This window comes from Mustela nivalis (assembly GCF_964662115.1).
Source record: "Mustela nivalis genome assembly, chromosome: X".
Taxonomy (NCBI): Eukaryota; Metazoa; Chordata; class Mammalia; order Carnivora; family Mustelidae; genus Mustela; species Mustela nivalis.
The window spans coordinates 92,833,825-92,850,667 of NC_139040.1; the positions used below are offsets into that span (position 1 = coordinate 92,833,825).

General features: G+C 53.6%; 1 protein-coding gene across 13 annotated transcripts; it reads right to left on the reverse strand.

Annotated features, from left to right (window-relative positions):
* Window positions 1-2,175: 2,175 nt before the first annotated feature.
* Window positions 2,176-15,025, reverse strand: CDK16 (cyclin dependent kinase 16). Of its 13 annotated transcripts, none has more exons than XM_082718154.1 (17): window positions 14,130-14,255; window positions 10,943-11,026; window positions 9,535-9,742; window positions 8,857-8,990; window positions 8,636-8,761; window positions 8,479-8,535; window positions 8,267-8,381; window positions 7,479-7,573; window positions 7,330-7,392; window positions 6,954-7,077; window positions 6,638-6,758; window positions 6,432-6,529; window positions 6,246-6,351; window positions 6,118-6,160; window positions 5,858-5,948; window positions 3,549-3,626; window positions 2,176-3,463 (listed from the first exon to the last, which is right to left on the reverse strand). In XM_082718154.1, exons 2-17 carry the CDS (start codon window positions 10,946-10,948, stop codon window positions 3,426-3,428), a joined length of 1,503 nt encoding a protein of 500 aa, XP_082574280.1. In that variant the 5' UTR covers window positions 10,949-11,026; window positions 14,130-14,255; the 3' UTR covers window positions 2,176-3,425. The 13 variants fall into 13 exon arrangements, with proteins under 13 accessions (XP_082574280.1, XP_082574279.1, XP_082574288.1 ...); XM_082718161.1 differs by having other exon boundaries at window positions 3,193-3,488; window positions 6,118-6,181; window positions 14,130-14,258; XM_082718153.1 differs by lacking the exons at window positions 10,943-11,026; window positions 14,130-14,255 and adding an exon at window positions 14,572-15,025.
* Window positions 15,026-16,843: the final 1,818 nt, after the last annotated feature.

The window sequence follows — 16,843 nt, forward strand, 5'->3', positions numbered from 1 at the left end:
TAGCCTTAGGCAGCAGATAAATATCCCTGTCACCTTTGGACTTCAATGGGGCAAGGTGAAGACCAGAAACGTTAATTCATTTTGTCCCAGCTAGTAAATGGCTGAGCTGTGGTTCGAACTCAGAGCTGTGACCTTAAGCACCAGGCCATTGATCTCAAACTGTGGTTCTGGTCTTCTTACTGGTTCAGGAGACCTTCTCAGGAGGGTTCACAAAGTCAAAACTATCTTCACAATACTTTTTTTCATTGTCATTCTTTCTTGCATGTGTGGTGTAATATTCTGAGGCTACATAAGCAAAAGTTACTTAGATGTCCTCAATTTTTAACACTATAAGGGGATTGTGACCAAAAAGTTTTGAACCATTGCACCAGGCCAGGGGTTCTCAACCTAGGCGCCATTGACATTTCTCTGTTGTGGGAAGCACTGTAGGATATTTAGCGGCATCCCTGCCCTTTCCCCACTGAATAGCAAGTTATCATCCCCCGTTTGATTCCCCAAAGTGTCTCCAGACATTGCCATTGGGTATGGAGATCACTGGTTGAGAACCACTGCACTAGGCTCTGCCATCCTCATCTGCTGGGGCTTCCAGCCCTTCTTGTTGGTAATTTGAATATTTCATGCACTGGCTTCCAGTATCTACCTGCCTATTGGCTGCCCCCACCTGATTGTCCTATATACTCCCTAAGACAGGCTGATGATTGTGGCTCTGGTTCAGTGACTTCCTTATCACCACCCATCTCCACAAGCAAGACCACCGGTTGCCTTCCCACACCTGTGCACCTGGAATGTCCAGAACACCCTCTCTCCCTGCACAATTTCAAGCCCCACCCATCCACTGGATATCGTAGTTTACCTCAATTTTCAGTTAACCTCTATAGAGCAGGGGTTATGTCTCTACTACTGTGATTCCAGCCCCTAGCCCAGACGTGACACAGCTGAGGGGTTACAGCTCAGTTGTGTAAACTCTGAGGGAGATGAGACTAGCCCTTTCACCCTGGGGTCTCTATAAAGGCACAGAGTCTGGCACATGGCAAGTAGCTGGTCTGCATGCCCAGCTGAATCTTCTGATTCTCTGAATTGCCTCATTGCCCCTCTGCAGACTTCTCCTCCCAACTTACTGGGTAGCCTGTCCTTCCTACAGTTCAGCAAGGTCTCCCATCCCCAGGCCTAGACTGTTTGGTTTCCTCACCTTCCAAAGGCCCACCTCTGCACACACCAATTAGCCTACCACTTCCCAGAGCAGTTGTGTGAATTCTAGTCCTTTTAAGTCTGGCCTGGCAATCCTGCCTCCCTTTACAAGGTCCTCATCTTCCCAGCCTCCCTTGCTGCCAGAGGTGGCCATATCATCTTATTCTAGCCACAGAACGGCACCGGAAGTCTGTTGAGCTTGTGGACTGTTCAGCCCTGTTATAAGGTAATAAGACAGGACAGATGTCCTATTTTCCTCACTTGCTTTCCCATCTCTGGGAACATGGCAGCCATCATGGAACCAGAAGGCTGTAGGTGGAGATATCGCCAAAATGCTTACAGGGGCACAGTGGAACGGTTAGTGGTCCTCGGGCTCCACCACTGGACTACAGTAAGCAGCCTTAGCTTATTACCTGGAGTAGGCATCACGTCCTTCTCAGGGTTATCTCACCCATGCCCATGGTTTCTGTTACCTCCTGGACACCAATAATCGAAACTTCTAGTTCCATCCATTGGTAGCCCCATCTCTGAATTTAACCCATTTAAAGGATTCCCCTACCTACTCAGTGGTCCAAAATTTACCCTCCTCTCCCACCTCCCTCTCCAACTGGCCTGCCTCATGGTGTCCAGTTCCGACATGTGGTCATACTGGGCCTCTCCTCCCTACCTCCTGGTTTTATTGGGCCTTCCCAAGTGTCTTGCAAACAAACAGCCCCTCTACATACACCAGTCTCCACCATCTAGCTTCCTCATACACTTGGGTGAATCTCTTTTCTCTCTGCTTGATTTTTAGTAGTTCATCCTCTATTCAGCCTGCCCCACCTGCTTCAACACAATGTTCTACTGTTGTGTGGACATAGTCATGCCATGTCCCTGACCCACCTCACTGCTCTCCTAGATGATGGAGACCAGTTACAAATTCTCCAAGGTCCCAGAACTCACCATGGATTGAGCCCACCCCCACCCCTGCAGGGACTTGCAATCAGGTTTTTCACTTTAGACTTTTTAATATTTCATACAGCGATTATGGTGCATTCGGGAACCCAACCCCCCAAACCCCACTAGGAGGGCCCCCACCCCAGCCCTCCCACCCCATTTGAGGGACCCAGGTTTAGAGTGGAGGATGGGGAAGTAACCACCCATCTGGGACCGACCTGTCCCTGCCCTGCCTCACCCTCCCCAGGGGTTCAGGGATAACACCTGGGCCCGGACCCCATGCACCCCTCTGCCCCTGCTTGTGCACATATACACACTATGGCTCCTTGAAGAGTTGGTCAGTTCCTGGCAGGGCCCTACTCAACAGCACCGAGTGGGACAGGGGAGGGAGGGTTGGGTTAAGGAGACCCTGAGAAGGAAGGAGGCCCCAGCTATGGGACAGCAGGAGGGAAAGAGTGGGGGCCCCCCACCTCGTCCACCTCCCAGAGAGTCTCCGGTAGTCCACAGGTCCCCCTGTGGCCAAGGATGGCGGGCCGGGGGGGTAGGAAGGCGAATGGTCAAGGCATGCTTTCCCTTAGCCGACCCCAGGGTCTGGTGATGGTCAGGGTTCCAAATAGGGGCTGTGTCCCTGCCTTGGAAAGGCTGGGAGCGGGGCTTCATTGCACAAAATACTGTGGGAGGGCCACACGCAAGGGGTGGGGCCCAGCCAGTCTGTATACAGAGATATTGCATTTAAAAAATGAAAACCTCATTTAAAATAATTAAAAACAACAATGAATGAAACAAATAAAAAAAGGCCCACACAACATGAGGCAGGTGGGGCAGGCAAGAAAGCAGGCAGGGGAAGCCTCAGACCCAAGGCATTGCCACATCCTGAGTCGAGATCCCCCAGCCCAGGCTAGCTCCGGACCCCTGGCTGGCCATGGGGTAGTGGTCCTGGGGGAAGGTATGATGGGGAGGGGGGGAAAGGCCTGGCCTCAGCGTGGGAGGCTGGCAGGGCCATGCTGTCCGCCGGCAACTACCGAGACAGAGAGAGACAGACAGACAGACAAGACAGACAAACCAGGCGAAGGAGCGATGAGAGCTTTGTTAGCACCCAGCAGACAGGCCAATGGGTGGGCTGACAGGCCAATGGTCGGGTGTTCGGACAGGCAGCGGGAACATGTGGGCAGGCGAGCATGAGTCAGGCAGGTAGGCAGGCAGCAAGCGAGGAGGATGCGGCTGGGGGCTGCCCTGTGAGGGGAGTGGCATCCCTCCAGCTGCTGCCTGCTGGGGCCTCGGTCTGTGGCTTAGAACTCAGCTTAGAACTCGGTGTCCACCACGCGGAAAGCTGGCCTGCCTGGAGGGGGAAGCAGAGCGGATGGCTGTTGGTGGGTAATCAGGATGGTGGCTGGGGCAGGGAAGAGGGCGAGGGCCACACCTACCGGAGTCAGGCATTGATGAAGACCGAAGGCTGGCCTCCTTTTGTAGCTGGATCTCCTTTAGTGCAAATATGGAAGTAGCTGTGGATGAAGAGAGACACTGGGAAATGACCCACAGGGCCATCCAGGATCACCTCCCACATGGCCCCCTTGGGGGAATTAGAAAAAACTGCCTTTTCTTTGAGAGGCTTGACTTTCGCCTATCAAACAATCCTTACACAAAAACCAGCTACAGCTAGGGAATATGGAATATGGACTATTACATAATGCCAGAAAATCAGTAATTCTGTCAAGTGTGATAATAGTACTGCAATTACCACCTGCTGAGTCTAGATGATGGTGCTTGGGATTTTAGTTTAATCTAGTGGGGAGATGCAGGAAGTGGGCCAATTTTTAAGGTATATAATATTGTTATGAAAAATATTTTAGAGACACATGCTGAAATTTATAGATGAATGACATATCTGGGATCTGATTCAAAATAATCAGAGGGAATAGAGATAAAACCGTATTGGCCACAAGTTGATGACCTGTTGGGAATACTTGGGGACTCATATTATTTGGTCTAATAGATAAATATATATAATTCTACTTATTTTTTTTTTCTTAAAAAGATCTTATTGGGGCAGGCTCCTGGGATTGAGCCTCATGTCGGGCTCTCTGCTCAGCTGGGAGCCTGCTTCTCCCTCTCTCCTTCTGCCTGCCGCTCCCCCTGCTTGTGGTCGCTTTCTGTGTCAAATAAAATCTTTAAAAATCTTATTTGAAAAAGAGAGGGAGATAGAAAGAGGAGTATGGGGAGGGACAGAGGGGAGGGAGAGGGACAAGCAGACTCCACAGAGCCCAATGTGGGGCTTGAACTCACTACCCTGAGATCATGACCTGAGCCAAAAGCAAGAGTCAAATGCTTAACCAACAGAGCCACCTAGGTGCCCCTATGCATTTATTTATTTATTTATTTAAAGATTTTATTTATTTATTTGACAGAGAGAGATCACAAGTAGGCAGAGAGACAGGCAGAGAGAGAGAGAGGAGGAAGCAGGCTCCCTGCTGAGCAGAGAGCCCGATGCGGCACTCGATCCCAGGACCCTGAGATCATGACCTGAGCCGAAGGCAGCGGCTTAACCCAGCGCCCCCTATTTATTTTTTTTAAAGTAACCTCTATACCTAATTTTGGACTCCAACTCACAACCCTAAGATCAAGAGTCATATCTCCACTAACTGAACTAGGCTGGTGCCCCCAAATATATAAAGGGGCGCCTGAGTGGTGCAGTCAGTTGAGCGTCGGGACTCCTGGTTTTGGCTCAGGTCATCTCAGGGTCCTGAAACTGAGTCCCATGTCGGGCTCTGCTGCTTTAACTCTACTCTCTCTCCCTTTCCTTCAACCCCTCCCCACCACACACTCCCTCCAAAACAAATAAATCTTTGGGGTGCCTGGACGGCTCAGTCAGTTAAGTGTCCAACTCTTGGTTTTGGCTCAGGTCATGATCTGAGGGTCCTGGGATTGAAACCCGTGTCGGGGTCCATGCTCTGCTGGGAATCTGCTTGAGGACTTCTCTTCCTACCCCTCTGAGCCCCTCACTCACACTTTCTATTGGAAATAAATCAATCTTAAAAATAAAAAAGAGAACACCCTGTGTGATTACATTTCTGCATAGTTCCAAGAATGGGGAAAACCAATGTTAGAAGTCCAACTAGTGGTAATCCTTGGGAAGGGGTTAGAGATAACTAAACGAAATAAGAGGGCACCTTCAGGGAAGCTCCTCATATCTTATTTCTTCTTTCTTTTTTTTAAGGTTAGAAAGAGAGAGAGAGAGAGAGCGAGCACACACAAGCACAAGCAGGGGGAGTGGCAGGCAGAGGAAGTGGGAGAAGTAGACTCCCTGCTGAGCAGGGAGCCTGATGCAGGACTTGATCCCAGGACCCTGGGATCATGACCTGAGACAAAGGCAGACGCCTAACAAACTAAGCCATCCAGGCATCCCTCATATCCTATTTTTTGGCCCATATGCCAGTTACACAGGTGTGTTAGTTTGTGAAAATTCATTGTGATGTATACTTATGATCTGTGCATTTCATATATATTTTATAAGAAAATGTTTACTAGAATAAGGGAAAGTGATGTTGCATCTATCTTTATGTATGTTTGAAAATTCCCAGGAAAGGTAAAAAAGGAACCGAAAACCAAGTTAATTTTTGTAATAAATACATCACGTGTCTGAACAAGGATGTGCTACCCCAGAGGTGACACAACCCGAGCCCTGCATAACCTGCCCAGCCTCTTGTCCCCCCCAGCCCCCCCCAGCTTCACTCACTGTCAGGAAGTTTGTGGATCCGCTCCCCCAGACTGAGGAAGAATGGATGTTTCATGGCGTCCTCTGCGGAGATCCGATTGCGACCTTCAAACTGAGTGGGGGGACAGGTGTGGGGAGGGCAAGGGGCAGTGAGGGCGGCGGCAGTGTACTGAACACCTTCAACAAGCAGGACTCTCTTCCTCCCCACCCCTGGAGCTCCCCCGTTTCCCCACCCCTAGAATCCCCTAACCCCCAAGGCTGGCCCAGGAAGGTGGACTCACCTGCAGCAGCTTGTTGAGGAGGTCAGCCCCATCGCTGTCAAGTCTACAGCAAGGACAAGGGGACCTCCTTTAAATTGAGTTTGGGCACTCTGGCCCCTAACACTTGCCCACCCACCCACCAGTCTCACCGGGGTGCATGGCTCAAAAGGGCCTCGGCTCGATACTTGGGGTAGTTGTATGTCTTGAACTCTTCGTTGGATAGAATGCCTGGCCACGTCTCCTCAGTTGGGGTTCCTGGTGGGGAAGAATTACTCTAAGCATCCACAGGGCATCACTAAATGTCCCCACAGCCCCTAGGGCCCATTCCTCCTCACCCAAGATGCGGAAGATGAAGTGCAGCTGTTCCTCCACGGTGGAGCCTGGGAAGAGGGGCCGGCCTGTGGCCATCTCATAGAAGATGCAGCCCACACCCCTAGGCAGGGAGGGCACAGTGAAAAGGGAGGCAGTCGGCTGACTGGCCATTGTGACCAAGCCACCACCTTCACTACACAGCTCCTGCCACACTTCCACCTGTCCTCACCACATGTCAATCTGGGTAGAGTAGTCCGTGGACCCAAGCAGAATGTCAGGGGGTCGGTACCACAGTGTCACCACCTCATTGGAGTAGGTCTTCGTTGGAATCGACTTAGCTCGGGCCAGGCCTGGGAGGTTGAGAGAAGGGGCAGCTGGAATTGAGGAGGTCCCGGGCAGTCTGGGGGAGAGGACAGCTGGGATGGAGAGCATCTTAAGCAAAGCCTGGAGAAGCTGAAGTGGACTGAGATTAGGTAGTCATGAAGAAGGAGGGTCTGAGAGGATAAGGCTGGGGTGTCACGGGGAAGCGGGGGGGGGCAGGGTACCAAAATCTGCCAGCTTCAGTTCTCCTCTCTCGTTGATGAGCAGGTTTTGGGGCTTGAGGTCTCGGTGTAGCACCTTCTGCCGGTGGCAGTAGGCCAGGCCACGAAGCAGCTGGAACAGGAACAGCTAGGGACCCAGGAAAGGCAGGTGGAGGTCAAAGTATATCCAGCAGCCCGACCCCCAGCAGACACTGCTCCCCCTCCCAAACACAGACACTGAGCCCAGAGCCTTATCTCACGGAAGAGGACAGGGTCCCAATGCCCTCCAAGGGCTCCCAGCAAAAAAGCCAATCGGGAAAAGTCTGTTTCTGGGAGATTTGTGGGGTGGAGTGGGTGAGTGGGGGCCCCCGTGTGCCCCCGCTTCCTGCCCCACACCCACTTTCACGTTGTGCATGTTGATGACGTTCCCACAGTCATCCAGGTACTGCTTCAGGTCCTTGTCCTGAGAGGAGAGGAGATACAGGAGAAAAGAGGGGACAGTGGCTATCTCCCCACCTCCCTCCAGGACCAACCACCACTCAACCTTACCAGGTACTCAAAGACAAGGGTGAGGGACTTCTCCGTGTGGATAATGTCATGTAGCGTGACAATATTGGCATGTTTGAGGTCCTTGAGCAGGGACACTGCAGGAAGCATGGGAATGAGATGGGGGAAGAGTTAGGACCCCACCCTCAGGATAGAGGCGAGGATGAGGACCAGACAGGGATGAGCCTAAGGTTCCTTTCTTTCCCCGTGCACTCTGGGGTGGTGGCTCATAACCACTGGCTCTATCCCACCCGGTGCTAGGGAGGGGTGTTCCTATGTTCCAGATGTGGAAACTAAGATTCAGAGAAGTTTGCAGCAAGAAGCAAGAACCTGGGCTTACAGCCCCAGGCTTATGTGACATTAGATATTCACAACCTGTCTTTGCTTTCTGCAAAGGGGTTTTGCTTCAACCCTCAGTACAAAGGCTCTCAGCTTCTATGAAATTGAGTTTGCACATGTAACCTCTACGCAATTCAAGCTCATTCCGTGGGACAGTCAGACTAGAAACTGTCATGTCAAGGAAACGTTAGCACTTCCATGGGTGCTCTCAGAAGCGGACAAAGCAAGCACCTGGCTTTCTAATTCCTTGGTCTCTTCTCCGAACAGGAACAGATCCCCAGTTACCTCGATTATGACCTAGATATCTGCACGATGGGCACTTTCTACTGAAGGCCAGAGTGTCAGAAGCGAAGTCCCAAAACCCCCAGTCTCTGTGCTCACCATGGGGTGTGTACGGATGAGACATGGGGAGAGCCCGGGAAGCCTGGGACGGCCTTCCTGGGTGTCTGTACCTTCCCGGATGGCGGTGCAGGGAGCCCCTTCTTCGTGTTCCAGTCTGATCTCCTTGAGTGCCACAAGGTTGTCTGTGAGCTTGCTTTTGCCTTTGTAGACGGTGGCATAGGTACCCTGGAGTGTGAGGAAGAGTGACAGGAAAGGAGCTGGAAGCTGCAGGAAGCTCTCGCGGCCCCCTATCCCCACCACAGGCCTCCCGATTGTCTCTCACCTCACCCAGCTTGTCCAGCTTGATGTACGTCTCCAGTTTCCCAAAGCCAATCTCAGACTGTGGGGTAAAAGGGCAGATTGAAGCAGGCTCACGGGAGGGGCCGGGAAAGAGAGAAGTGGGCAGAGGTGAGGCGAGGCCAGAAGCAGGAGACGCTCACCAGGCTGACGCGGCGGAGGCGGCGGCTGAGGGGCTTGTCGAAGATGGGGCTGTTGAGGGTCAACTTCTCAAGGTAGCCCTCAGGCAGCCGGATGTCGGCTGGGAGTGACAGGCGCTTGTTGATGTCCTAGAAGGCAAGACAGGTGGGAAGACCATGAGTGCCACCTTCCCGGGTTCCACCCTCTTCTCTCGTCCCACCACCAGCCAGACAGGGTTAAGCACCTCGGTGGAGATCTTGCGTGGGGGATGGTTGCGCATGCGCACCCTCACTGGCGACTGCACCTCATCCGAGGACGTGGCTGAAGCCTGGTCACTCTCCCCATCAGACCCCATCTTCAAGTCCTCATGTACAATCTCTGGTAGTGAGGACAGGGGGAGGAGGGCAGACCAGTTGAGGTCCAGAGCCCCAGGAACCCCCTCCCCTGCGGAACACACTGCTTCATCACACAAATACACACAAGCCCCCACGCCACCTGGAGTCCCTCAGGCGAGGGTGGCAAGGCCCAGGAAGGTTCAGACAGGTCGCGGTGGGCTGAGTAGGGGTAGAGGGGCAATAGTCACCTAGTGGAGCACCCCCATTCCAGGGGTGAGCTGAGACTGGTGCTGGCCCAGGGCAGGCAGGCACCCGTAGGCCTGAGGGGGCCATAGCGGAGTGCAGGGGAAGGGCAAAGGGAAGGCTGGGGCAGCTGCAGCAGGCAGGGCACGCTTCCTCCCCCTGAGGCCTGGGCACAAAGCCAAGGAGAGGGACACAGATGGACAGATAGAGGGTGCTGAGAGAATGGCAGGGAGGGGAAGAGAATAGAGAAAGGAAAATGGAAATAATACAAGTCTAAGGAGAACTAGGCTGGGAGGCAGCTCCTGGGGACCAGTGCTGGGGGCAGGAGTGATCAGTGGACCTACCTGGTGCAGAGCTGAGTGGGCCCCGTCCGGAGCGAGGTTCCCCAGGAGCGGCACGAGTGGGTACCTCTCCAAGGTCACTGCCACCGCCACCCCCACTCTCATCCAGGCCTATCTGTTCAGGGGCACCATTGGTCTTGTCCACACCTCGGCCCCCTCGGAGTGTCATCGACAGCTGCCGCTTGATCTTCTTCATCCGATCCATGGCGACCTGAGCAGGAGGGATAGATGGGAATGGATCCCACGTTAGCACTTGCCTGACCATCACGGGCCCCCTAAAGCCCAAGACAACTTAGTGAGGTACATGGACACGAACCTGTGTCAGTGCCCACCCAACCACTGTGGAGGCCTTGAAACACTTGGGATTCCCAGAAACCTGGCACAGATGGGGACCCTTGTCAGTGCCCACCCACCTACAGCCAGCCCCTGGGGACCGCACTCCTGAGTAGCACACCTGGGTGTTGAGGCCTGGGTGGCTGGCTGAGGGCAAGGGCCCAACTGGTGGACTGTTGGCCTCTATGGGGGCAGCCTCACTGTGGGAACAAAGGCCCCCACAGCAGGCATTCTCAGGTGCAGTGGCGGTGATGGGCCCAGCTGTGGGTGGGGCGAGGCGCTCTCCCAGGACTGAGGGGCCACCAATACGGCCCTGGACTCGCCCATAGAATGGCATGTTCCGCCGGCACCAGCCCCACATCACCCCCCAACTGCCAAGGCAGAATGTTCCCCACAACCATAAGGACCCGCCCGCCTTCCCCAGCAACCATTGTCACGGTGACTAAGTGGACTACCCCACTGGTCTACTCAAGTGAGGGGTGTACGGAGAGGGGAGTCCTGCCCAGACCCAACCACTGGGTAGGTTGTGGGGAGTGCTGAATCTCAATGGACACCAGCTGTCCTGAGGGCTCCTGGAAAGTTTCAACCAGGTTGGGACCCTATGGGTCCCACTCAAGATTTTTATAAGCCGGGCCTTATTAAAATTTTTTCTACTTGAGAGTGCACATCTCCCTTATCACCCCAAATAAATGTCCCAGTCCTCAAGGGTGGCCCACAAGGTCTTATCCTATTCACCCCATTAGCTTCCTGGCCTCACCTCCCCCCACAACTACTGCCAGTTGCTGTTCTGCAACCACAACCAGCCGTCCCACCTCAGGCCCTTTGCACTGGCTGCTCCTGGTGCATGGAATACCCTTCCCCCAGATTTCAAAATAGCTCACTCCCTCACCCTCTTCAGACCCTTGCTCAAATACCACCTTTTCCATGGATAATCCTCCACAAATAACCCTACTTAAAATCTCAACCATACTGAGCTCCCCCTTACTTTGCCAAATTATCCCCCCAGCACTTATCACCTCCTCAGAAATGATACCACCTACTTATTGGTTTCTATATTCTTAACTGTCTGTCTCCTCACCGCCATAACTAGAAGATCAGCTCCGCCAGGGTAGATTTCTGTCTGTTTAGGTCACGGCTATATCCTGAGGACCTGGAACAGTGACTGACACAGAGTAGACGCTCAAAAAGTGCTTATGGCAGAAATTAATGAATCAGAGGGCTGAGGGCCTAAGACCAATCCCCACCCGGATGGGCAGGGTAGGTCTGCTACTTGTGAACAACTCCAGAAAATGTGGCCCAGGGACATTGGCATCGCAGGAAGATGACCTAGATGGGGCCGCTGGAGGGAACAGGGCCACCAAAAGGCTTAGGCTGGCCTTCTGCTTCCTCCTGGGCTCCAGGCCAGCAAGGTGGGGGAAAGACCTGGCCTAGGAACCATCTGGACTCACAGCGGGCCTAAGATGGCCCTGGGCCCAAGGGAAGTAGAGCTAGAGAGGAGGTAGGAGGATGAGGTGGGGCTGGATTCGAGGAGAGAAGTGGGTCATCTGTTACCTTGAAATCAGGCGCTTACCCCACTGGTCCCTATACCCTGCTTCTGCCTGCCTGGCCTCACCACCCCCAGGAGGAGCAGAGGTGCCAGCCTAGCAGAGAGACCCCAGCAAAGAGGATGAGGTCCATTCAGAGAACCCAGGAGAACCACAAAAATCCTGATCCAGCAGGCCGAACACTGGACCTGAAGCTGAAGAAGGAGAAGCATGGCCAGCCCCAAAGGCAGTCTTGCATCCATGGGACAAATACTCAGTCGGCTTTGCCTGTAGTGGCAGGGAATGGGGCATCTGTGGGGACGTTAAGTAGGGCTGGATGGAAGATGAGGAGGGAGCCAGAAGGAGCCAGGGTCCATGACCTTTAACTGGAAACTCCAAGAGCTGAACATGTTCCAGAATTCAGTTTTGGGGGGATTTTAGGAAGACAGGATACAAAATCTGTGTATCACGTAACATTCCCAGCAGGGGTGCCCTGGGCAGACCTTTGTGAACAGAGACACTTGAACATTAATATACAACAAGACTTTTAAATATTATTATTTCCATTTTCTGAGCTTTTTAAGGGTTCAGAATAGTAAAGGAAGGAACAAGAAACTGGATACACAACTCCACTCAAAAAAAGGGCATATGTCCTTCCTGACCCTCCGAGGACATACACCCATCCTCAGAATACTCTCACCCTCAAAGGCACTCATCACCTCACACCACACTGTCCACTGAAGACATAGTCATCATACTCTAGTCATCACGGTCACCACACAACTCGCACCGAAAACACAACATCCTCATCCTGTCCAGAAACCTATAAGCATAAACTGGCCCCTCAAAAAGGCCTCCCTGCATTTTAACAGCACCTGCAATTTCCCCATTTATTTCTAACCCCCATCAGCACAGGAAGCCCCAACAGAGCAGAGCACTGTTTGCATAGGCTCGGGCCCCTCTAAGTTAACTCTCACTGCCACATTCTTGGGTGCCTCCTAGGCCAAGTTGCCCGTTAGCTTCTCTAAAGCACTTACCCCCATTAACACGCTGTTCCCTGTGCATGATTCTGACCCCTATTAACATGCACTTGGGACCCTCTACAGCTGACCCAAATTAGCACTCACTGGACCTTCACACTGCCCTGAATCTCATTAACATGAGGTGAAACTTGCCAGTCCCTGACCTGTTTTGCCCACTCAGGCAAAACTATCAGTAAACCCATGTTCTGGTCCTCTCACTACCCTGTCCCCACCACCCCCCATCAGCACAAGCTGGACCTTCACTTCACCCTGACCTCTATTAGCACACACTGGGCCTCACACAGTGCCTCCCCATTAGCACACCCTGAACCCTTCACTCAGCCCCATTCCCCAGGGACATACCAACACAGTGTTCTATAATGGCCTGGCCCTCATTAGCGCACCCAGGTCTTCACTCTGCCTGGAGCACCATTAGCACACACTTCAGCCCTCCATGGTTCTGAATCCACTTTATCACACCTAGACCTTCACATATTCCTGTCCTTTATTTCTCTTTGCTTCAAATCTTTCACACCTATAATGCCTGTTGGTTCACACCTGAACCCCTTCACAATCCCGATTCTCCTTACTGCACCCCCTGGAACCTCAACACACCCCAGCCCCCCATGGACAAAAGCACACTGTCTTCACAACGTTCTGACGCTCACTGGCATTTTCCAGACCTGATACGGCTCTGACTCTTCCCCATGGCACACATTTAAGCACCTCCAAGGCTGGTCACTAGGTTTTCATATGTAACTGTCCCTTATCGCATCCTGGAGTCTCACATCCCGTCCTCATGGATGGTTGGGGACGAATGGACACGGGGACACACACCCCATCTTGATCCTTAATATATTGGACCTCTTACAGTGCTAAGACATTTTCCTCACCACTGTGCCCTCCCACCTCACATATATCCATAACTTCTGGTACTCAGTAGCACAGGCTCGGGTCTTCCACCACTCTGTCCCCGTTAGCATATCCTGGGCCTCATACTACCCAGCCTTTATTAACACACACATGTACCCTTTACAGCTATGACCCCCATTAGCAACACTCAACACTGGAGTTCTTCAACCTCCATGAGCACTCTCTGGACCCCAGCACGCTGCAGTCCCTCACGGACGAATACACAGTATTGACACCATCCTGATGCTCAGTAACACACACAGGACTTCAGAGCCCTGATCCTATTAGCATCCCTTCTGCTATCTCTACCACCTTAACCCCCATTAACACACACGGGGGTCTCTCCACACCTATAACCCTGTTTGCATACCTCAGCATTCCTAACATGCTCTCCCCCAACACACACCGTCGGGGCCCTTCACTGCCCCCCTCCATTAGCACACGCTGGGCCTCAAGCCCTACACAGCGGTTAAGACTTATCACACGCTCCGACCCCTCCACAGCTCAGGCCATTAGCAAAGCTCGAGTCTTTCACCACCCACTTCCACATCCTCTAGTCCTTTGATCACCCTGCTCCCCATTAGCACCCACAGGACTGCCCATCCCCAGTTCCCAGACCGGGCCCAGGGCGGGGCCAAGGTCAGGGAGGCCCCGAATGACCCCCCGCCCCGGTGCACTCTGGGAAATTCGCTGGGGGAGGGGGCACATGCCAGGGGTGCAGCCCAGACCCCTGGGCACCGCCCGGGGTCTGGGTTGGTTCTGCAAGAAGATGGGCAGCCCCCACCCCACGTCTCGGGGACGCGCTCACCGGCGGGGGCGCGCGAGCAACCTCAGCGCCGCGGGGCCGGCGCGGCGGCGCCTGGGGCGGCGGCCCGGGCTGAGGCCGCGCGACCTCCTTCTCCTCCTGTTCGCCGCAGGCGCCCGTCCCAGTAGTCTTCGGCCATGGCTGCTGGGCCCGGGCCGCCGCCGGCTGAGGAGGAGGAGGCGGCGGCGGCGGCGGCGGTTGAGGCGGAGGCGGCGTCCCGCTCAGCCGGCCATGAGCTTGGCCGCTGCGGGCGATGCCCCCGGGCTCGCTGGCGCCCGCTCGAACCCGAGAGCTCACGGCGGCTCGCGGCTCAGTGCCGACTGCTTGCGGAGACGCGGCAGATCCCAGGGCCGAACACCCAACGGCCCAACCGCCGCGCGCGCCGCGCTCCACGCATGCGCACGCACGCGCTGAAAAGGCTGAAGTGGGGAAGGAGGGGACTCACCTCGGACTGCATGTACCAAAAGATCCGTCCGCAGCGGGAGGGGGCCCGGCCATTGCGCGCCCACCGGGGAATGTGGCGCCAGCCCTGGAACGGCGCCAGGGGGAAGTGTAGAGGTTGCTTAGTACTCAGTTCCGATCTTGCTAGAAGTTTGCTAGTGCCAAGGTGGGCAGCAGCCGGTAACCAGCGTGCCGGTCACCACTCGGTCCCCCTACTTGGTCTCACTTGGTACATTCCCATGGTGGCAAACGGGACTTTGGCAAGGAGGAAAAAGACAGATGAGGCAGTCAGTCTGAGTCCCTTGAGGTGCCTCGGAAGGCAGGAATTTCAAAGGTTCGCGAGAAGATGACTTTTCTAGGAGAGGCGGCCTGGAGAATCATTGGCCTTTACCACCTTAGATAGGACAGAGTCTAACCCCGCCCAGCACCCCCCCCACCTCCTCCAGCTCTTTCCCACTGTGAACGTGTGCGGCCCCGCCCTTTGAGGTTGTCGCCCAGCCAATCGGATTTGCCCCCTGGGGTGAGGCAGAGCAAGAATGAAGGGCGTGGCTGAGCTGAAGAGGCGTGATTTCACTGATCCGTGCCACGCCTCCGCCAGGTTTTCATTGGCTTTCAGCGCCGGGGGAGGACACTTCTTTTTGTTCGGAGAGCCTCTCTCGCCACAGGCCGAATATTCTGCAAGATGATTGGTCAAAAGAGCGTTCAATCGTCTTTCGCCCCTCCTCTAAACCCCTCCCATTCCCCCCCACCCCAGCAAGACGCACGGGGTGGAGCCTAGGCTGAGAAAAGAGGGAAGGCGGACCTTAAGAGAGGAAGGTGCGTTACTGCGCATGCTTGGGGCTTTGGGTCGGGAGACCTCTTTTCCGCCTCACGCGAGTATTTGCGTATGCACCCTGAATTGGGTTTCTTGCCTGCCAGCTCTGTTACCTCTTGTCTGCCAGAACCCCGCCCGTGGCTCTCCCCAGGTCTGCGGTTTTCTGTTTTATTTATTGAGCGCCTGTTGTGTGTCAAGCACTGCCAGCACACCTTAAGCCCTCACTCCTCTATGCCTGGAAAACTCCTACACTGTCAACAAGCCTGGCTCAAATGGCGGCAGCTTTTGGCAGGCCTTCTGGGACATCCTTACACTGCATCTCAGTCCAAAGCCAGCTTCCCCGCCTCTTCTGGGCTTCTTTTTATGGCAGCCTTGATCACACCAGTTAGAGTATTCTAGTAAGGTTCATACTAGCGAGGGTTATCAGAGCACGATGGGAGTGGAAATACTTGACAAAGACAGAAGTCCACCGTGGGCTAGACCATCAGGTCCATTACTTCTTTGACCTCATTTTCATTTCCTACTCTTCTTCCTTTCACTCACTTCCTCTCACTCCGCTCCAGACGCATTTGTTCCCTTCAAGCTGTTTTTGAATAAAGAAGGCACAATCCAGCCTCAGGGACTTTGCACTTGCTGTTCCCTTTGCCAGGAAGATTCTTCTAGATACTCACATGCCTCATCCCTTCACTTCTTCCAAGTCCTTGCTTTAATGTCACCTTCATGAAGCCTTCCCTGAATACCCTATTTAAAAATGTCTACCTGCATCCCATTCGAGACCCCCAGACCTAGCCCTACAAACCTTCTGAATGACTTGTCAACTTACTACAATTTACTTGTGTTTGTTCTGGGTCTCACCCTAGCAGAACATGAGGCACCCCCGCCCCCCACACACACCTACGCACACCCTTCAAGGCAGGAATTTTTTTTTTAATTTTTTATCCATTGTTGTCTCCAATGCCTAGAATAGTACCTGTCCCATAGTAAGCACTCAACAAATGTTGGGGCAAATGTTCGATGGCAAATAGCTCTAGGTCAAGAGACAACCATGTAACACCCTTCCCTTTGTGCCTGCCTGGTGCAGGGGGCCCAGTGAAGTGACCCAAACCCTGCCCACTGAACTCTGGTCTTGTCTTGTTGGTGTTACAATGGTAGCCAAACAGGACAGAAAATGGCACATGGGGGAGTACTGAGATATAACCAGGATTCAGGGGTTCCTGCTGAAGCTTTTCTTGATCAAGAAGCGTTTCAGGTACGAATGAGAGAGGAAGGTGATCCAGGAGTTCGGCGGTGAACAAAGGCACAGAAGTGTCTGGAGAATCACGAGTTATAATGGGGGGAGATAGTGGGCGAGGAGCTGGGATAGTATTGAAAGGGGGCAGAAGTTTGTGTTCAAGTGTCAGATGGTAGCGGCAGTGGATCAAGGTGTGGAGTGTTTGGGGAACTCTTAAACGGCAATGGAGAA

Bases quoted from the DNA above. Each gene is read 5' to 3' on its own strand.
- CDK16 (XM_082718152.1), bottom strand. From the start codon at position 10,201: ATGCCATTCTATGGGCGAGTCCAGGGCCGTATTGGTGGCCCCTCAGTC. The intron at 7,574-8,266 runs GTACAGACACCC...TGCTTCCTGCAG, and splicing joins CTGCACCGCCATCCGGGAAG to TGTCCCTGCTCAAGGACCTC. The intron at 6,352-6,431 runs GTGAGGAGGAAT...CTTCCCCACCAG, and splicing joins CTTCATCTTCCGCATCTTGG to GAACCCCAACTGAGGAGACG.